This window comes from Sinocyclocheilus grahami, unplaced genomic scaffold (assembly GCF_001515645.1).
Source record: "Sinocyclocheilus grahami isolate Dianchi unplaced genomic scaffold, SAMN03320097.WGS_v1.1 scaffold1341.1, whole genome shotgun sequence".
NCBI classification, from domain to species: domain Eukaryota; kingdom Metazoa; phylum Chordata; class Actinopteri; order Cypriniformes; family Cyprinidae; genus Sinocyclocheilus; species Sinocyclocheilus grahami.
Genome location: NW_015506520.1, coordinates 92,015 through 114,750, shown reverse-complemented (window position 1 = coordinate 114,750; position 22,736 = coordinate 92,015). Strand labels below are relative to the sequence as shown.

Here is a 22,736-nt window from a genome sequence, read left to right as displayed (position 1 = left end):
CCTGGGAGAGTAGACTACAATGCCGGCTGTTCTGACTCACAGACTGTAAGTACATTTTCATTTAAAGGATTTGCCACTGATGATTCAAACGCGAGTTTTGAGCAGTGTAGAGTAGCGTTTGTTTGTCATTTCTCCGATCACAAAAGCAGATATGGTTTTATGTTTACGCGCCGCGATGCAAAGCAACGCGTAAAAAGACAGTATAAGTCATTATAATCCGTAATTATGTCCCCACTGGATGCAACAAATGCCTCGTTTATAATGGGTTTTAATGTTTTGTCTCGTCGCTCCGGCCGGACAGGGCATCACAGTATGGTGAGGGGCGTAACATTTCCGTCACACGCTTGAGGAATTCGGCCAATCACAACGCACTGAATAGCTGGCCAATCAGAGCACACCTCGCTTTTCAGACCGATGAGCTTTGTAAAAATCGACGCGTTTCAGAAAGGTGGGGCATAGAGGAGCAACAATAATGCACAGTATGTGTAAAATAATGTGTTTTTTTAACTTTAAACCGCATTAACACATTTCATTACACCAAATACACAAAATAATGTTCTTTTTAGCAACATCATATGACCCCTTTAACTGGATCTTCCAGTGAAACAGCTTCTCTCTGGTGATGTAAGCAGAACCTTTCCAATCATTTAGTCTACTTAAACCCCACTTTTGGGAGCAACACCCACATATCATCCAATCAACAAGCAATGCATAGGAACAAATCTCCACCATTCAATAATCACAATACAAAAGAAAAGATCTGTCACTACTTCTGTTTCATTGCAACTTCGTAATTAAATCCTACCATCTAACAACGACTGAAAAAAAAAAACGAAAACTGAAGTAATTCTGTGTAATTTGTGTGTAAATTCAGAGTAAAATCTGTGTCATTTTTTGAGCTTTCTCATTTAAGTTGTCATTCTTTTGCAAAATCTTATTGATACACTGGTAATGTTCGTCTTTGTAATAGTTTTGTGAACAATAATTATTAGTAACTAAGTAGTTACCTAGCAGAAATTTTGGTTACACTTTATTTTAAGGTGTCCTTGTTACAGTGTAATTATACATTTAAGTACTGAGTTATATTACTACTACATGTACTTACTATAGGGTTAGGATTAGGGTTTGGATTAGGGTTATTTGCATGTAATTATGCATAATTAATTGTTATTATAATAGTAAGTACATGTAAAGTGTAACAAGGACACCTTAAAATAAAGTGTTACCAACCATTTTTATATAAAGAAACTTACAGTACACTAGTTAAAACTTGCTTATTGGGCATCTTGAGTGTGTTGATTAAGGGCACAATGGTGACCAGATCGACCCTTGTGGGAACTTTTGGGTGTCCCTCACAGATCTTTAACCACTAACGTATACTCTTTTCTCAGTAGAACTGGCAGCTGAGAGGGTCAGAACTTGGAATGCACATTATGCCAGTTACATTCCATCACAAATGTCAAAAAATTTTTTGCTTGACTGGAACACAAAAATAATGTGACCGGTCAACACCTGCTGCTGTCACATGATCCAATTAGCAATGACCACGATTCAGTTTCCCACCACTGAGAACGGCATGAGATGTTAGTAGTCAAAGTTTGTCATTTCTGTGCCATTAGCATCATCAAAAGTAATTGCAAATATAATGGATTTCCAAGCACGCCCCAAATTTCCATTGGCTGGAGAAAAAGATCCTGCACCAAAGCCAATGTTTCTATGTGAATGTAAGAGAAATTGCACTAAAATTTGCATAGAAGTGAAACAGTCCACCGACCTGCAATGTGATCATAATGCATTCCATACTGGATGTTCTAACGGCAGGGTGTAGCTCTGCTGACATTAGAGAGAACACGTGGATCTAAAATAGCCCATGAGCACATGAGAACAGCTATGCACTGATGTCAGCGTGTACCATATTTCTCTTCAAATATATTTGCAATGTGGACACTAGATTAGTAGTACCTTAGACATAGGTTTCAGTATTTGGTTTGCATTAATGAAATGAAAGACTGTTACCTGGCTTTATCTGGTTCATTTATCTGGTCAGGCCAGTCCTCAGCATATGTTCCTCATCTAGTTCTTGTAGCATGATGCACACCCCGACTATTGCAATGTGTGTAGCTTTCTGCACAGGATGCAATTATATTATGGTTTTATAATTTTTTTTTCCTTTCACAGGATGTTATTAGGGATGACCTTATTATGCAACAAAGCTGAAAAGGAGTTATGTTGTTGTTTTCTGAAGTTTACTGTCATATGTAACCTGTTGCAACAGTTCTCCTCTGAACTGTTCAGAACTAACAGTCTAGTTCAGATTCTATTCTTTTCCGGTTCACATTTATTTAATCACGTAATTTTGAGTTTCCCTTATTTATTAATTTTTATACAGTATGTTCCTCTGACCTACAGAAGTCAAAACCCAGTAGAAAGTAATTGTTGGAGATTTATTCTAGGTGTATGCTATTCCGAGTTTTCTGAAGTAAATTCAGATTAAAAATCATAAACTCTAGCTATTATAACGGTAGACTTTTAGTATAACTGTCTAAATTATAATTGTCCCATTTTAAAAAATAAATAAATAAATAAAACATTACCTATAAATTATTGATAAAAATGTAATTCCCGATTTGCTGCTTATATCCAGTTGAATCATCGAACAGAATTGAAATGAAGAGAGGGTGGGAGAAGGCGAGAGAGATGTGTGAAAGTTATGCCCCTGAAGCCACAAGCAAATCATCAGCAGCATGGGGGAGTGAGTGAGAAAGTCACACACTTGTGAACTTGTTGTATTCCTACGTAATTCACAACAAAATTGTGTTATGTTGTAGACAAGCTGGAAATGCTTCCACACTGATGAATTTAGGAATGTCTTTTTCTGCTATGATACGAGAGACAGATATAAGTTTGCCACCCAACTCATGACCTGAACCAATCACAATGTCATATTTAAAAAATAATAATAATAATATATATATATATACTGTATATATATAATTCATATAATAGGGTCAAATTCAACATGAAGACCACTTAAATTAAAGAGCTTCACACCACTTCTATAATTTCCATTATCCAATATTGGTGAATTCCAGAAGCTGAAAGATTATCACATGGACCAATAGAAAACGGACCACACCTGTAAACTGTATTTTAGTATTGGTTTTACAATACTAGTTGTGCTTTTGTAACCCTATTGGGTTACATTGTTATTATAATAGTAAGCATAAGACTGACATGACACCTTCATAATCATGACATGACACCTACATAATCATGACATGACACATGTCATGAATATGAAGGTTTTTAATGCATGTTTATGACAACTGTCATTAAGTGTCATTCACTCGGTTATGTAATTTCTAATGCAAAGATGACATTGCTTGAGATGTCTTTGTTATGGGCTATGGTTAGGGGTAAGGGTAGGGGTAGGGTTAGGTCAAATAATGTCATATTTGCATTACAAATGACATAACTGAGCGAATGACACTTAATGACAGTTGTCATAAACATGCATAAAACCTCCTTCATATTCATGACATGTGTCATGTCATGATTATGAAGGTGTCATGTCAGTCTTATGCACACCCCTTCAAGTAAAGTGTTACCCAATATTGTATATCTTAGTTAATTTGATTTAAGTTAATTTAATTTAGTTAATTTTAGTTATTTCAGTTAATATCCACCACACATTTCCTTAATGGTGGACTCCAGAGTTTAGTGTAAGCTTTGTGCACATAATGCATTATTAAATGCATAGGTAAAAAAATTTTTTTTAAATCTGACTAATTTAAATAATAGACTTCAGACCTTCACATTGATGTTGAATTGAAGAGAATTTCTGAAGATATAACCACTTGCCTTAAGCATCCAACAGATGTTTTTGTCTGATGTTATTTATTTTTGGAATACATGCTGATTAAATTCAGGAACTTGTGGTTTATGTGGTTGAATTGACATCCAAAAGATGCAAAGCATGTTAACAAGGTCAGTTAAAGAATGTTACTAGCAGATGAATAGTGTATTATACTTTACTTTTAAGACTGCATGATCTACTCCTCAAGAATTTCCTTTAGGAGTTACTCATGAGATTGAGTCAATGCTGAATTATGACTTTACTCTCAGATTTGTAGTTTAAGATCATTCTGGTCATAATTTCATGATGTTTCATACTCTATGGCATGCAGGTAACAACTGTTGTTTAGTAGAAAGATAAATCAGCTTTTGACTGATTCGAATGTCAAATAAAGTGTAAAAAAGGAAGGTTTTTGGAAATAATGCTCTAATAAAAGATTTTCATCCAACAAGTTCACAGCAAACAGGACTCGTCCAACATGATCTCATGACAAAACAACTTATTTCACGAGGTGAAATAGATGAAGAATCATCTCTAAACTTACACTCTAAAAAATGCTGGGTTAAATACAACCCAGTGCTGGGTAAAATAGGGACAAACCCAGCAATTGGGTTGTTTTGACCCAGCGTTTGGGTTACTACCCAGAAGGTTGGGTTAAACATTTAACCCAACCGCTGGATCAAAACAACCCAATTGCTGGGTTTGTCCCTATTTTACCCAGCACTGGGTTGTATTTAACCCAGCATTTTTTAGAGTGTACCCGTCAGTGGGGCTTAAGCAGATCATATGAAAATGTACAAATGAGATTGCACAGATTCATACAAATATGCCACCAATTCACCAAAACCTAAAGAAGAGTGGATGCTCATAAAATGCCACTTCCACTTCAGTGTCAGCTCCAGCCCCAGAGATCACTTCAGTGTCAGCTCCAGCCCCAGAGATCGCTTCAGTGTCAGCTCCAGCCCCAGAGATCGCTCCAGTGTCAGCTCCAGCCCCAGAGCTCGCTCCAGTGTCGGCTCCAGCCCCAGAGCTCGCTCCAGTGTGGGCTCCTGTTCCCAAGTTTAGCCCAGTGAGGGCTCCAGTTCCCGAGTTAAGCCCACGGAGGGCTCCTGCTCCTGAACTCCCTGCTCCGCCATGGCCTTCCGAGCTCCCTGCTCCGCCATGGCCCCTCGAGCTGCCTGCTCCGCCCTGGAGGTATTCCTTGTCCCCGTCCTGCACCAGCCTCCAGGGCGCCCCCCCGCCAGTTGGAATTGTTACGGCGCGGGACATGCTTTTCGGGAGGGGGTAGTAATGTCACGATTATGTTCTGATTTTGTTTTCCCTCTATTCCTACCTCCTGTTTCTGTATGCCCTTATTTGGTTTCCTTCCAGGTCCTGTCCTGGTCATGTTTATTTGTCTCTGCTGTGTTCTGTTAATTATCCTTGATTACTCCTCACCTGTTTCTGTTCTCCCTGATTGCATTTCATGTGTTTAATAGCCCTGTGTTTCTAAGTTTGCCTGGTCCGGAATTATACGTCGAAGTTGTGCTTCATGTGAGTCTCGCCCTGCCTTGTGTTTCCCTTTTGGATTGTTTTTTAAAGACTGTAGTTTTTAGTTTATCCTTGTTTTCTCGTTCTTTGTCTTGTCCCAGAAGGCAACCGTGAGACAATCTCTTTTTGATATTATTTTTATTCTCTTTAAACATATCATTTGGTTACATGTTCTTACAACATTTCAGCCGAATATCAGTTATAAATGTTAACTAGATGTGTTCATGTCCTGTCTAGCACTGTGTGTTAATGCTGAAATATACTAATAAAACATTTGTCTTTTCAAATCTTCTATCGCGTATCATTATATTTATCGAGTTGGCTCGTGTAGTTTATGTTTCGCGCTTCAGAAATGTGATGTAATTACCGGTAAGGGAGCATAGGGAACACCAATGCTCCCTAGTTTTTGCGGTGCATTGTGGGATTTTTCAGGGAGCGAACATTCCAATACAATAGTTTATAATATACACACATATACAGTATGCACATACATATACAATCTATATATATATAATATACACAAACAGTACTGAAAGCAGAATCGACAGGTAGAATATGTACACATATAACATACGTTACACATGGAAGTACACATTTCACAAGGAAGTTGACTTCACGGAGATGTATACATAGTATACATAATGTGGATTTTGTCATTGTGCCCCGAAAATTGTTTCTGTTCTCCTTGGGGTAAAAAGCATCAAGCCCTGTTACACACATAACGTGGGAAGCTGTCAGAGGGGAATGTGGCCTGCGTAGGAGTACATGGCCAAGATTTTTAACCTCGGCACTTGGACTCGGCTATAATGACATCCTCTGTGGATTTCCAATTGTTTCTGTTCAACTTTAGATCTCAGTAAATCTCTTATATTTTGTCTCTAGCAAAAGAATAATCAAATGAACTCAAAGAGAGGCCTTCAGGGGTTTGATGGCATCAGTAGAGATGGAGGGGGTGGCTTCAGTACCGCCGTGCAGATGTTTTCCATTTGAGCTGGGAAACAAGTCCTCATTGTTTGGGTCTCACCAACTCAACAGGCTCATCGTCACAACTGAGCATTTTTCTATTACCTGTTTTCATGCTCAACTCTTATCCCCAATTCTTTACAGATGCTACGGTCTGTCTGGAAATTAGCCTCCACGTGAGTGATATTTCAAGATGTTTGGGTCACAGTTTATGGATCCGTGATGAGGAACGTCTCTTGCTGCTGGCCTATTCCTGTATGTCACTCTGAGCTCTGGAATGTGTCGCATACTTGGTGTGAAATAGATCTGGCTTTAGTTTTCTCTCCAGATGAGAGGGGCGTGGAGTGTCGTGCCAGTCCGTAGGGCATGTAACCAGTGACGAACGCTCTGCCGGTGTAATTACAACCCTGCCGTCACATGAGAAATTGCTTGCATAGATTCAGAGTTGACGTTGTTGTGATGCACATTAAAAAACATTTGCGTTTATAAAGGACAGAACCGTGATGTTCAGCACATAAACAAATTTTGATATGCTTTGTGATACATTTTTAAAAATCAAGAGGCCCAAAAAAATCTCAAATATTTTGCTAACACACACACATATAACTTAAATATAAATTTAAGTTTATGTTTTATGGTATGGTTTTGCATTTAAGATATTGTTGTAGTAGTTATGTTTAGGATTAAGGGATCTAGAATATGGTCATGCAGAATAAGGCATTAAAATGTGCTTTATAAGTACTGTAGCGAATCAGCTCATGGGGAAATATGAATAATTAATCATAACTAGTTATAATTAATTATAAATATTTAGATCCGCTGTAGATATTTAGCTGACCTCTCAGGGTCAACTGTCTGTCAATTCTAAGAACGTTAATTTCCTGGTTAAAGGAAATAACTTTCTTACTGTACAACTCTACACAGAGCTTGTAGCATAAATCGGCATGATTGAGTTACTACAGTTATGAGCAAACAATAAACAACGTCAAGTGTGATACAAGTAAGACTTTATTAACTACATAAACACTTAAACTAGTCTAACATACTAATAGTCTACAATACAACAGATAATATACAAGACAGCAATAATATACACAATGACCTGAAGGCTATGTGTGTTCATTCAAATAAAAGTTTTCCTATGAATTAATTAGTAGAAAAGTCCATTCCTACTGTGCCTTGGGGAGGTTCCTTATGGAAAAGACAGTGATTTCTCCACCTAAATTCCATTAGGTCGTAAATGTATCTGGTGTCAGGGTTGCCATGGTAACCAGGGGGGGGCCTGGTGTCGTTGCCGACATCCTGGCATCCAGTTTATTTGGTGAGGGGACTGTGACGATTTGGTAATCTAATGAATAATTGATTTGTTAATCAAATGAAAAATGGTGTGTCTGATAGGTCCAGACGCTACAGTACTAATAAACAGTCTAGTAATATGCATGCTAATAAGCAACTAGTTAATAGTGAATAGTGTTCCCTAATCTAAAGTGTTACTGCATTTACATATATTTTAGCTATTGTTTTACTAAAATATTTTGGGCTATTTGAAATGAGCTGCTTTTCTGACTGTTCTGGGGTTCATTGTCACTTCCTAGATTCAGAACTACATATTAGCATACTTCTCCTTTTGATATTTTTACCATATCGTTATATATTAATTTGCCCCACACTTTAATCCAAAGACATCTATAGCACATTAATAGGGGAAATGCTTTGTCCTTGCATGAGCTTAGACATAGCTGGAGCTTATAGACTTTGGACAGACAACAATAAATAAGACTCACAGAACATAAATCGTGACCAACACACACAGAGAGCTTAGCTGAATGACAGAAAGCTAGCGCCGGCTGCACCTCACGTGCTTTTAAAGCTTCCTGGTCATGACGTCACCTGCCGCTGACGTCTCGCCCATCGTTCGACTGATTACACATATGATTCAGAGCTTGGTATCGCTGAAGGCGTTCCCCTAGCGTTTTCCGACGCAGCTCGAGTTCCCGAAGGGGAACGTTTTTTATTGTGTGCTACCTGGAAATTAAACCCATAACGTTTAATAAGGTTGCTAGAGCCACACTCACAAAAACATACATACTACATGCACATTATTCTTAAATACATGGAAAAGCAACAATTATAATCAGTTTTAACATTAGATATCATTTTAATCTTAATATAAGATTTTAAGTTTATGACATGTTCACATCATAAAAGTACATATGTAATACTTTTAGGCCTTAAAATTGTCCAAGCTGAAAAGACAAAAAAAACACATTCAGAAAAGGCGGCTGTGTATAATCTGGTTTAACCAGAAGTGTGTTTGTTTTACAGTTAAGCCTTATATTTATAGTCTTGGCTGATAAAATTTCATTTGGAATTAAAAAATGATTATTCCAACATACCAGAGTTTATATTCCAGGTGCCAGAATGACAATCATCCTACAAAGTGTATATTTTGCAGTTTATTGTGGTAACTTTCTTGGCCCGGATGAATGAAGTTGACAGAGACATAGTGAGCACTTCCAGCTGGCATGACTGTTCACAAGGGGGCATGAGATATGATGCCAAAATAATCTCTCTTCTTCTGCATTGATGCTGTTGTTGTTTTTTCTGTGTGCTGTTCATGTGCTATTTCAACAGGATGTCAGTATTCATCAATTCCTTAGAAAAACCACATTAATATACAAACACATATATACACAGTAATCAGTAGATAAGAGAAGAACATTACTGTTACACCATCATTTCCAGTACTGGATTTAATACAAAGACTTTTGACATAACTAAATTTCACCTTACAAAAATTACAAATTATCCCCATTTGAATTTCTTTATTGATAAAATTGATATTAAAAGAGTCTTTCTGAGACAAAGTTTCTCCATCTTGCACTTATAAATGACAGATCTCTTGCTGGACGTTTCATGTCTGACTATTCATCAGAGGATTTGTAAAGATGTATATGCTTTTTAAATTAAAAACCTAATCGGTTTCTCTGGAGTAGAAGGTAATCAGGTCTTTCCCCTTATTTTCTCTTTTTCAACATGTCAAAATCAGGGATTATGTTTCCATTTCAGTGCTCAGCTTTTAAAAGAAGACATAAGAAACCATTATCAGTTAGCTTTCCTGTGAAATCCAGTGGCATCACTCACTGACTGATATGTAAGGGTCCATTTTTAGAGGCACATTTGTTCACATCTGGATAACGTATCAGTTTTCCTTCTGTGGAGCTCACAGGAGAGCACATACTGACTGCAGCAGCACTCGGCGCTGGAATGCGCTCGTGAACTGTGTCAGAGCCAGCCAAGATATTTGAACACACACTCAAGAACCTCAGTAACGTACATATATGGCTCAGTTTCCCTCTATGGGCTTCTCTGGTCATGTAAAGTGAATAAGAATTATATCACCTGCAAAGACGGGCTGTCAAAAACTTGGTGAGTTTAGGGTATGATGTGATATGTTTATATTATACACAGTGTTGCAAAGTTGTGGACAAGCATTTGTAAATGTGTTGTTCCAGTGGGTCATATTTTCAACCAAACTGTCACATTTTTCTGAAGAAAATGTGAATATTTAAATAACCTAAACAATTCTTTCTGCCCAGCTCACTATTGAAAATTGATGGCTTCCTGTTTTTAGTCAGTTGTTGTTAGAAGTGAAACAGCTGCTTAAGTATTTAGCTATTCACTGCATGCACTACTAAGCTTGGGTGACCATTTGTCCTCTTTTTCCAAGACATGCCCTGTCCGGGATTTCTAAATTGCCTAAAAATATCTTGGTTTTGACTTTGTTTTCCAATTGTTTTCATACTTGCTGTAGGTAATGATTGAAAAGTTTGACCAATAACATGCAGGCATTGTGCATTATTGACTAATTGTGGCGAGCGAGAAGGTGGGACCTACAGAGAACGATCAAAACAATGCAAATATGCATACAAATAATGTATGAGGACTGCAGAGTGTCACGGTTATGTTCAGTTTAGTTTGGTTCCTGTCATGTCTGTTATGAGTTCTCTTTAGTTTCTATCGTTACTGATTAGTTATTCCTTGTCCAGCTGTTCCTGTTTAGTTCCCTCATTTACTATATGTACAGTAGTCAACGTTTGAAGTGGATCAAAGAAGTTCATCAAAGTTGTCCTAAGACAAGAACGGATTGTACTGGTTTTAGGACATCTTTGATGAAAGGATTTGATCCACTTCAAATGTTGACTACTGTATATGTACTCCCTATTCGGTTCTGTCCTTTGTCGGTTATTGTCTTGAGTAATCAACTCCTGCATTCTCAGTAAAGTCTATTTTGAAGTGTTTGCATTCCTTATTCCGTGACTACCGTTACATAGAGAGCAAGTCAATAGGAAAACAAAGCCAAAACCCACTCAAATCGGCAAGCTGAAATTATTTGGCCCTATTGTCACAGAAAATTACTTACTTCCCTTTTGAAAAAAACAGCATTTGCTGGTTAGGTATGTTTTGACGCTGGGATGCTGGTTTAAGCTGGTCCTTTGCTGGTTTATGCTGGTCCTTTGCCAGCACATGACCAGCATAAACCAGCAAAAGGACCAGCATAAACCAGCAAAGGATACTTTAGAGTAGTCAATGTGCGGCTTGTATAGCAGTACAGGTTTACTGTCTTCTAAAAATAACTCAACATACAGCCATTGTTGTCTAAATAACTGGCAACAAAAGTAAGTACACCCCTAAGTGATAACTATGTCGTTTAACCATGCAAAGCCACGTCCTATTCATCATGTTCATGTTTTTGTCTGCTTGACAGGACCATACAAATTTGTGTATCTTGTAATAGAGCAGTTAAAATTTGGTACCTCGTGGCTAAGAACTCTGAGGATTTGATCTCCACAAACCCTGTTGAAAAAAACAGCATTTGCTGGTTAGGTATGTTTTGACGCTGGGATGCTGGTTTAAGCTGGTCCTTTGCTGGTTTATGCTGGTCCTTTGCCAGCACATGACCAGCATAAACCAGCAAAAGGACCAGCATAAACCAGCAAAGGACCAGCTAAAACCAGCAAAGGACCAGCACAAACCAGCAAAGGACCAAGTTAAACCAGCATCCCAGTGTCAAAACATACCTAACCAGCGTATGCTGGTTTTTTCAACAGTGTTATCATTAAAAAATCATTCAAATGTTACTCTCAGTGGTTTAACAAAAAAAAATTCTAATATATTTTCAGGAAAAGCGGAAAAGACAAGCCGAGATAGAGGACAAAAGAAGACAACTCGATGAACTTGTTCTACAACTTCAACATTTCAAGGTAAAAAAAAAAACTCTTCAAGTCACATCTGAAAGTTTGACATTGCACCATTACAGCAAACTGATCATTCAAATGTCAGCTCTCAATATGTTTTCCTATATGTTTACATATCAATGCATCATGTTCTCCAAAGTTGTTTTATAGGGTAATTCCACAAAAGAGTTTTGGTGTGGACCACTGAGGGCTTTTGAGTTCATTTGACATCAAGAGATTGGTTCTGATGTGAATCTGTGTGCTTGAAACTGAACATGCAGAAATGAAGCTTCATTTGATGCCATAACATTTGCATCTTTTTATTGCTCTGGCTAGTATAGCACATTTCTCATAAGCTACCTTTGGTGAGCAGTTTCGATTCATTGCATCTCCTGCAGCAGACAAATGCAAATGTCAACCAGTGTTTGTTTTGGTGGTACAGTAAATCCAAATCCTAAAGAGAATCCTAAAGAGAATCTTCACTCCTGAATCACTGCCTAGCTAACATCTAACATTGCTATCTACATTGATGATGCACACATACTAGTTGGACCTAAATAATACAATGGGTAAAGGTAGGACAGTGGAATCAAATTTGGGTTTGGAAATTACTAGAAAGTAATCTTTGAATTTTTGTCCTGATGATAATCTTTTTTCTCTCTGTGCGAGTCGGCGTCAGGGGAACATGTCTGAATCAATTCTGGCAACACAAGAGTGTGTTATCAGATAGCCAGGGGTTTGCCTCATTTATGCAGAATTACTCTGTGGTGTTATCACCCAAATTCTATGGCAGTTAGTTTACACAAAAAACACAGCCTTTGGTTTAAAGTCACTCATGAAAGAGATTTTGTCTAGGCCACTGGAGAGAAGGATGTGAGGGAAAAGAAACACTTATTCTCAATGACTGCAAAAGATTTGATAACGCTGTCGTACTGTGAGACTTTTGTAAAGACTGCCCAGAGACTAAAAGATAACAGTGAACACTTATGTTTCATGAAGAACTGCACACAACAGCTAACAACAGCACTGACGTTAGCTATAGCTAATCATATGCACAAATGTGTATCGTAATGAAAAGGAAGTGAGTGTTTTTTTTCAAAGAGCTAAATTCAAAGTGAGGACTTGACTGAAAAAGAGGAGCGTATCCGGGAAGATGTTTGTTTAGTAGTGGGTGTAATCAGCTTCTGAAGCAAGTTCTCATCGGAAAGTACAGCTGCAATGCCTGTGATATATGTCTAGATTTTTGAGGGCCAACAGAAATATTTGTATCTCAGTTTATTTTTTCATACATGGAAAAAATATGATGTGAAATTGTAAGCATACAGTAAAGAAAAGTAGGCTATGCTGTGCAGATACTAAACAAAACTCAATTATTTGCCACTTTTAAAGGGGTCATGAACTGCATTTTTTTATTATTTTATAATGTTCTCTGAGGTTTACTTATAATGTTAGTGGGGATTTTACATAATAAAAATCATAATTTAGAAGCAATAGGCTATTTTATATCCTGTTTTTGAGCCTCTCTTCAGAACGGTCCATTTTTATAGGTGGGGCACATTCAAGACTCGCAAATAAACGCCCACTGCTATGATTGGCTGACAGTTTCGCTTATTAAAATAACAGATGGACACTGCTCTGACGTACTTTGGGTTAAAAACATATAAATACTCAGTATATATCAAACGGTCTGGAAAAGACAATGCAATAGTGGTAAAGGCGCGTTTACTCACACTTATGTGTGCGACATTACTGTTGGATCCAATATAGTCAGACTCAGTCTTTTACTTTCAGTCTCTCTGAAAAGCCTGCGTCAAACTGTCGTCTTTAAAAACGAATACGTAACAAAGTAAAGCAAACAAACAAACTGTTTCATTGACGCGATCTGGAGCTCTTTTTAGACGTGAGTGGCTAGTATTTCCTCTCCTTCTGCTACAATTGCGTATCAGTGTTTAGTGTTTAACCGCACTATTATGTCATAAAGTGGCACATTCCAAAACAAGTCGTTTTCTGAGCTTGGTTGCAATAAAAGCTGTTTTAAACGAATTAGAAAGTTTTGAGTTTTGAAACTTACAGGATGTTTTTATTGTACAATGACCTGTTATATGTCAAAAGATCAAGGGAAATTTGATTTCTCAGTTCATGACCCCTTTAAATAAAGCACAAGAGACAGGTTCCAAAAGTAAAAATCCTATTCATTGTCTCAATCAACATCTGTAAATAGTAGATTGTTTCTCCATCTTCTTACATTTGATTATGACATTTGCAATGTTTCATGGGGTTGTGATTCTTTCCTTTTATGTACACAATCCTGTATCTTTGTCTTTTTTGTTTAATTTGTAAATATTTTTCTTTCTTTTTTTTGCTTTAAATCAAGAGTTTTAATCTGGTTTAATTTAGCTGATTGGTTTGGTTCGTGAATTTATTTATTTTTTTTAATAAATGGAAAATGAATGGAAAAAATACCTATGAATCCTGATAGCAGAGAACAAATAGAGTTTTTGTTCAGGAATTTTCCGATTTTTTGAGTGAAATTTACACAAAATTGATCGCTTTTTAATATTGGGTGATTTTTAATGTCCATATTTGTTGTGGCAATGACATGCTTTCAAGTGAATTTATAAATTTGATTGAGTCATTCGATTTGCAGCAATGGGTAAAAAGCCCCACCCACAAATTAGGCCATATGTTAGATCTGATCTTAATCCATAATTTGCAAGTTGATGACGTAACTGTTTGTGAAACTAATTTCTCTGATCATATGCCAATCCTTTTTAAGACTTTTATTGCCATTCAACCTGTTTATCTAGAAGACTCTTTGTGCTGGTCAAGGAGACTAAGTAGTACTTCCCATGTAGAATTTTCTGCGCTGTTTAAAACAAAATGTAATATATCTATGCTGGAAACACCTCTACAGCATTTAAATGCCGATGATCATTGGATTCTATTAAAATCAACTTGTGAGGACATCTTAGATAGCATTGCCCCACTAAGACCTACAAGTCATAAATTAAAGATAAATCCTTGGCTAAATGATAATAACCGTGTCCTTAATTCTGTAATTCAACCTTTGAGTAATGTGTATCAAAAGTCCTCAGTTATTTCCTGTGAGGACTTTCAAAAAATTTTTAGTCAAAAGATTGCTGATCAACGTGCGCAGATTCCTCTGGTGAAAACTGATCCATCTGACTATCCTGCTTGCACTGCTGAATTGAGGGTTTTTGATCCTATTACTTCGACTATGCTGCAGGATATTGTGCAAAAAATGAAACCTACATTCTGTGCAAATAATTTCATACCTAGTCGTTTGTTAAAGCAGACCTTTGATTGCGTATCACTGAGTTTAGCACATCTGATCAACAAAAGTTTGTCTAGTGGAATATGTCCACTAGAGTTTAAACATGATGTGGTGACACCTCAGCTAAAACGACCAAATTTAGCTCAGGATGAAATGCAGAATTGCAGATTAATCTCTCAGCTGTGCTTTGCCTCAAAAATCTTAGAAAAAGTTGTATTGCAACAACTGCTCTCATTTCTAAGTGAAAATTCTTTAGGAGAAAGGTTTCAATCAGGGTTCAAAACAGCCCACAGCAATGAGACAGCATTATTGAAAGTGTTAAGTGAGATTTTCCTGGCCTTAGACAAAGGAGATTATGTTGTTTTGGTGTTGCTTGATTTGAGTGCAGCTTTTGACATGATCGACCATAACATCCTCATCTCCCGTCTTGAACATTCAGTAGGGCTAAAGGGTACAGTCTTAAAATGATTTCAGTCCTATTTGAGCAATAGATGTTTTTCAGTTAATTATAATAATAAAATCTCAGTTAAAAAACATCTTCCTTGGGGGGTTCCGCAAGGCTCTATCCTTTCTCCTATACTTTTTTCTTTATACTTGCTCCCTCTGGGCAGCATTTTTAGAAAGTATGGTGTATCATTTCATTGTTATGCCGATGACACGCAAATGTATTTACCATTCAGACATTCCACAAATTAATTTGAGTAATTTCTAGAGTGTTTAAAGGACCGAAAAATTGTTTAATGCTAAATGAGGAAAAAACAGAGGTCATTGTTTTTATCCTCCCAAATAACTCCACAAAAAAAATTATTAGATGCGAGCCCTCTGGCACCATATTTGAAAAAAACTGTAAGAGATTTAGGCTTCCTAATTGATAATAACCTAAAATTAGATAAGCAAATTAACTCTGGTTTTTATCATTTGCGTTTATTAGCCAAAGTTAAACCGTTCTTAACAAACTCAGACTCTGAAAGAGTAATCCATGCCTTTATTCTATCACGACTGGATTTCTGCAATTCTTTGTATTCTGGCATCACCGCCACATCTTTGTCTCGACTACAATCAGTACAAAATGCTACGGCGAGGTTACTAAAAAAGGTAAAGAAATATGAATCAATTACCCCTGTGTTAGTTTCTTTAAATTGGCTCCCAGTCCATCTTAGAATTAAATATAAAATTGTATTGTTCGTGTTCAAATCTTTAAACAACCAGGTCCCATTGTATTTGCCAAACCTTTTAATCCCATATAATCCTCCTAGAACATTACGATCAGAGAATCAAAAATTACTTGTAGTGTCTAGAACAAATCGCCTATATAAAGGCGATTGGGCCTTCGCTGTGATAGGGCCGAGACTTTGGAATGAGTTGCCCCTGCCGATCAGGTCTGCCAAATCACTGTCAATTTTTAAGAAACTGTTGAAAGCACATCTAATATTGGTAGCATACAATGATCTATGTGGTGTTTTATATGTCGATGTGGTGTTTTATGTTGTCAATGTTTGTTTCTATTCTTGTATTTTTTATGTAAAGCACTTTGGTTCAACCTCGGTTGTGTTTTAAATGGTGCTATATAAATAAATAAACAAGAACAAGAACAAGTAGCTTTAATGTAATTGCATAATATACAAGCAACCAACCATTACTGCAAAATAATCCCACAGGGTGCTCAAAATAAGGCTTTGTGTCTCCCAGAAGAGCTTTATTTTGCAATAATGACCGGCAGACCATACATGATCAAATGAAATGAAACTAACAGCGCTATGTATGGAAGTGGTGCCTTAGACAATATTATACAGTGTAGTGGTCACTATATATTTGTTGGCAGAATGTCATAATTGGCCAATTACAATCAAGTATCCCAGAGAGTCATGCAATAAAACACAAAACTGCTTTTAGCAAGAATTTAGTGCAATCATCAAGTTATGATGATCTGAAAATGAATGCTTTTAAAACAGTCTTAAAACAGCCTGAGTTTGTTGAAGCCAAACATGTGGGAAGTCTTGAAATCTAAGACTGCATACCTTCAGCAGCTTGTGAAACAGTCCTGAGTTCCTGTGGTTGATCTTCATGGAGGTGATGACTAGGCGTAAGGGGTCTTGAAAGACCTCATAGCTCACATAGCTCACACAGAGTCAGTTCAACCACAGCTGGTGACTTTGTTAACAGCTGTTCATGTTGGACAGGTTATAAATGTATTCAAGTTTACATGAGAATCTGGCATCACATGATATTTACAGTATATTCTGAACTTATATGTCAAACAATGCACATATAAAGTATTTTTTTCTGTGGTAAGCAACAATCCATACAATAATGTAAATACGTGATTGACTTTGGTTTAGCAGGTCTCCCAGCCTCCCAAGCCCATCCAACCCCTTTAAACTACCTAAAGACTCATTGGAAATACGTGCCTCTAGCTACATTTCTGCAAAACTCAAAAACGTACCAATACGTATGACTTGCAGCAGTTTCCAGATGAAATGAACACTAGAGGCAGTAAAACTCAACTTCTATTTCTTTCTTACACAAGTTATGATTTACAGGGCCCGAGTTTCGATTAAGAAAGCCTATTTTTCGCATGATTCCTTGCGCATTATTAGGTTATGACCTCAAAACAATTTTAAGATGCTGCGAGATTTGAAAACTGATACTTTTGAATGTTAGTGTCACATATACAGCTTTATATGTATGGGTTTTCTAAATAGGTTTGCTAGGTAGTTCATGCAATATGGCATTGCACTTGTGAGGTGAAGCGCTACAGTACGAAAACGGTGAAACTACTGTATGGTTCAATAAAACAGCTCAAACCCACATTAAAATAGGAAGTAAAAATTGCATGGTCGCATCAGTAAATGTATTTGTGAACATCTGTGGTGTGTTTTAGGGCAACTTACTGGACATTTCACATTGAAACTGCCGCGAAATGTGCAATATGGCAGAAAAGCCGATTGTCTCCTGCAAACTGTATTATGTACATGATTCACACCTCTTGCAGTACTAAGACTTTTGTCAATCCCAAACACGTGTGTGATGAACACCTCATAAATCCTCTAAGATCAGGGCTGGCCAGCGTCGGTCCTGAGAGCCACAGTCCTGCAGAGTTCAGCTCCAACCCTAATCAAACACACCTGAACAAGCTAATCAAGGTCTAAGAGTTTCTAGAAAACTACAGGCAGGCTAGTTTTTATCAAGGTTGGAGCAAACCTCTGCAGGAATGTGGCTTCCCAGGGCCAAAGTTGGCCACCGATGAACTAGTTCAATTACCTAACTGTAGAAAATGTCTTTGTCTTACAGTCTAAAGCCATGAGGGAGAGATGGCTTCTGCAGGGGACACCAGCAATGCCACAAGAGGAAGATGAAGGTCGGAGGAAACAGGTCGAGCAAGATGAACTTCACGTCAAGACACTAGAAGATGCCATTCACAGGTACAGTAATGTTTTCAGATGAAAAATAACCCAGCGTTTACTTTCCACTTTCGGTCCCACTTTATATTAAGTGGCCTTAACTACTATGTACCTACACTCTTAAAAATAAAGGTGCTTCACGATGCCATAGAAGAACCTTTTTGTCTAAATGGTTCCATAAAAAACCTTTAACATCTGAAGAACCTTTCTGTTTCACAAAAGGTTCTTTGTGGTGAAAAAAGGTTCTTCAGATTACAAAAAGGTAAGAAAGAGATGGTTCTTTAAAGAACCTTTGACTGAATGCTTCTTTGTGGAACCAAAAATGGTTCTTCTATGGCATCGCTGTGAAGAACCTTTTGAAGCACCATTATTTTTAAGAGTGTACATCAAAAAATAAGTACAATGTACTTTTTGTGTTCATATTACAAAACACTTTTGCTGCTATTGAGGTGGGAAACGGGTGAGGTTGGGGACAGGTTTGGTGGTATGGGTAGGTTTAAGTGTGGGTTAAGGTGTCCTTACATGGGTCACAGTGTATGGGTCAACAGTGTAATTATAAATGTAGTTACAGAAATTAATTACAGATGTAATTACATGCAGGCATTTTTAAAGTATAAGTACAATGTAAAAACATGTATGTACACAATAAGTGCATTGTACCAAATGATTCATTTAAATGTAAGTACATAGTAGTTAAGGCCACTTAATATAAAGTGGGACCCCACTTTCTATCTCATCTTAGAAAATAAGGGATGTTTTGGGGGTTATATGTTTATTTCCTGCAACAGCATCCATTAAGCAACCACTGTCCCAAACACTGGAGTCATTTCCTCCCGACTTCAGTGGGATCTGTATTTGTGCTCAGATTTGCTTTTAATTATGAGAACTTCAAAGCTGCTCCCTTCAAGCTCATCTGGTAGCCGTATTTGAACCTCTCCAGATGTCATTTTAAGGTTCCTCATATGAGATGCATTGCCAAACCAATGCGTGTTTCAGTTGATTGCTCTGCAGCAGGATATTTTGACAATCAAACAGCACTGTTGCGTCAAAAACATGATGTTGTGACTTGTGCTAGAAAATCAACTAAATCGTGCGAGGAGTGATACTAACCATGGCTGTGGTGTAGGATAATGAGCTGATATGCTTGAATCGCATCGAAGTGTAACACATTGGGAATTAGATTTACAATCTAATAAAAAGCCTGTCCAGAAAGTATGAAAAAAAACGATTTAATATCTTGAATTTAAAAGATTTTAAGTTTGAACCAATTTTAAAAGCAGACAACCAACTGCTTTTAGCAACTTAGGATCATTCGAAATACGTGCCTCTAAATACATTTCTGCAAAACTGAAAAAACATACCTATACATACGAATCGCTGCAGTTTCCAGTTGAAATAAACACTATAAGCAGTAAAACGCCAACAACTTTTATTCCTTTTCACACAAAGTATGATTTACAGGTCCACAGTTTCTATTACTGTAATAAAGCCTAATTTTCGCACAATTGCTTGAGGAATATTATGTTATATATTCAAAACTATTTTAACATGCTGCGAGATTTCAAAACTGATATTTTGAATGTTAGCGTCACATATCCAGCGTCATATGTATAGGTTTCACTATCTGCACATTTCACTTTGAAACGTGCAGTAAGGTACATAATATCGGTGTTGCAGAAATGTATTTAGAGGCACGTATTTCAAATGAGCCTGGGTTGGCTTTTAGCATGTTCGAACATGAAGCTGAGGGCTGTTAATAATTGCTAGCATGTTACTAGAACTTGTTAACATATTCTAACATGTCGCTAAGTGTTGCTAGCATGTTTAGCATGTTTCTAGAAGATGCCAGTTTGTTCTGTTGACGTCATTAAGCATGTTTCTAGAAGCTTATTCATGTTTAAACGAATTGTTAACGTTTTAGCAAGATTTGCAGGTTTCTAACATGTTTTAATATTTTTCTTGCTGCTTGTATGTTTTAGCATGTTGCCAAATATTTCTATATTGTTTAACAGTTTGCTACCATGGTTTAGCGCATTGCCAGCATGTTTTAGCACAGAAAACCACCTAAATTGTGCAAGAAGTGCTACACGTGATACTAACCATGGTTGCAGTGTATCTTAATTAACTGAACCAAATCACAAACAAAACTGGAACGCATTGGGAATTCAATTTACAATATAATAAGAGGACATGTTATGCATAAACAAGAAACAGTTGCACATAAGCATATACTTATAAAATAGCTTTCTAATGGTCATTAAATGCACATTTTTTTCCCATTAATTTGGTACAGAAGTTCCCATCACCACTGGAACAGTTAATATTCCAACACTAAATGTCGGAACATTGGAATATTCCAATATAACTGTTGTTAAAATTGGTGTTTTTGGAAACTAAGTTGGCTTAATTAAGGTTTAGTGTATTAGTATGTGTGTTAAGTTATTAGTTTTTCTTTTTTTAGAGCAGGTCAGGAGGGTCTTTTGATTTCTTTTAAAAGGCTGAAGTTGAATGTCTCAAGGTCTCTGAATGTTTGAAGAAACCAGCAGTTTAGCCCAAAGAGATTGGTTATCTCAAGGGTTTGAAATGCTGTTTGGAGGGCTAACTGGTTTTCTGGTTTTGATGGAATCAATTGTTATTCAGTTTATTCAAGTGAGCTGTGTGGGAGTGTTTGGAAGATGTTTGGATTTTGAAATCTCATATTACGTAAGTTATGTGCTACCTTTTGGTCCTCAGAAGTGAATATGTAATCAGTTAGTTTGTGATTGAAGTGGATGATGCCCTCACGCTCTGTTTGAAAGTAATGAGTGGATGTTCTGAATTACATCGAGTTTATTGCTAATTTACTCTTCAATGATGTCATCCATGGAACGTCCAATTCATTGTTTAGATTTTAAGTCTCTAGGGTGTGTTTCCTCTCTGCACAGGATGTTGTCTTAGAATGTCTGTTTGGAATGTTTAGGGGTAGGTTTAGGGGTAGGGTTGGTGTAGGGCAATAGAATATACGGTCTGTACAGTATAAAAACCATTACGCCTATGGAGACTCCCCACTTTTCACAAAAACAAACCTGTCTGTGTGTGTGTGTGTGTGTGTGTGTGTGTGTGTGTGTGTGTGTGTGTGTGTGTGTGTTAGATGGTAAAACTTAAACTAAATTAAAATTAGAAATACTGTTGACAGCTGTTAAGTCAGTTTGAGTTGAAGTACTAAAATGATTAAAAAAAAAAATTATTAAAGAAAAGCTCATAAAAATGCCAAAATCAACAAAATTATGAAAACTAAAATAAAAATGAAAATATAAAAATAGCAATTTGTTTTCAAAATAATAATAAATACTATAGTAATGCTAATTCTAATACTAATTAATCTCTAAAATCAGCAGTCAACACTTGGTCAGCACTTTTTAGTTATATGATTTTTTTTTTTTTCCAACTGAGCGTATCAAAGTCAAATGGACAGGGCAACTGTTCAGATCATTGAGTGGCTGTGCTGGTTGGGTGTGGCAGGTGATATTTCCTGGGCTGCTGGGTGGAGGGGGTGATGGGGCAGGGTAGACTCGCACAGAAATCTCTCTGTCAGGACGGCAAGAGGAATGAAGCGATAGAACCGCCTCGTGGCAGAACTATGGAGACTGAGGGAGTGGCTGCTGGCTATTTCTGTACCCTGCAGAGGAGATTCTCCTAAATAAATGGGCACTCAAGACATATTTTCCAGAGTTGAAGAATGAAGAAGAATGAAGTCTGAACAAGAGTTCATCTTGATTTTATTTAATTTAGTTTTTTATATGTTTATTGTATGTCTGCAGCAACATGTAGTCCATAACAATTTTCCTCTTGAGGACAATAAAGTATACTACTACTACTACTACTACTTCAACTTTCTGTATAGTTTCATCCTAAAAGAACAACCAAAAATGAAAATTTGCTACAAATGTGCTCATCCTCAGGCCATCCAAGATGTAGATGAGTTTTTATTTATTCATCAAATTTTGATAAATGTAGCATTACATTACATCACTTGCTCACCAGTGGATGCTCTGCAGTGAATGGGTGCCGTCAGAATGAGAGTCCAAACAGCTGATAAAAACATCACAGTAATCCACACCACTCCAGTCCATCAATTAACATCTTGAGCAGTGAATAGCTGCATATTTATAAGAAACAAATGCATCACTAAGACGTTTTTACTTTAAACTGTCTCTTCAGGCCAAAATACGAGTCCATAATCCATAATAACGCTTCCTCCAGTGAAAAAAAAGTCCATCTCCTGTTTTCCTCTCACATCAAAATCCACCCACATATTTGTTTTGAACTGTTTTGGACTGACTTGTAAACAGAGTTTGATCTGTGCAGATTTCTATCCTGATTCAGACCAGATGACTTTTTTATGTTTTGGGGGTTTTTTTCATATTTTAACCGGGAAGCAATGGTTTAAAGCTAAAAAAAAAAAAAAAAAAAAT

The 22,736-nt window shown here is 37.0% G+C and overlaps 1 protein-coding gene across 1 annotated transcript in view; it reads left to right on the top strand.

Annotated features, from left to right (window-relative positions):
* LOC107569379 (paralemmin-2-like) overlaps positions 1–19,212 on the top strand; it is a 35,633-nt gene extending 16,421 nt beyond the window's left edge. The window contains exons 3-5 of the mRNA XM_016255455.1: positions 11,533–11,613; positions 18,173–18,303; positions 19,191–19,212. Of these exons, the coding sequence (XP_016110941.1) occupies positions 11,533–11,613; positions 18,173–18,303; positions 19,191–19,212 (234 nt within the window). The remainder of the gene's footprint in view (positions 1–11,532; positions 11,614–18,172; positions 18,304–19,190) is intronic.
* The last annotated feature ends 3,524 nt before the right edge of the window (positions 19,213–22,736 follow it).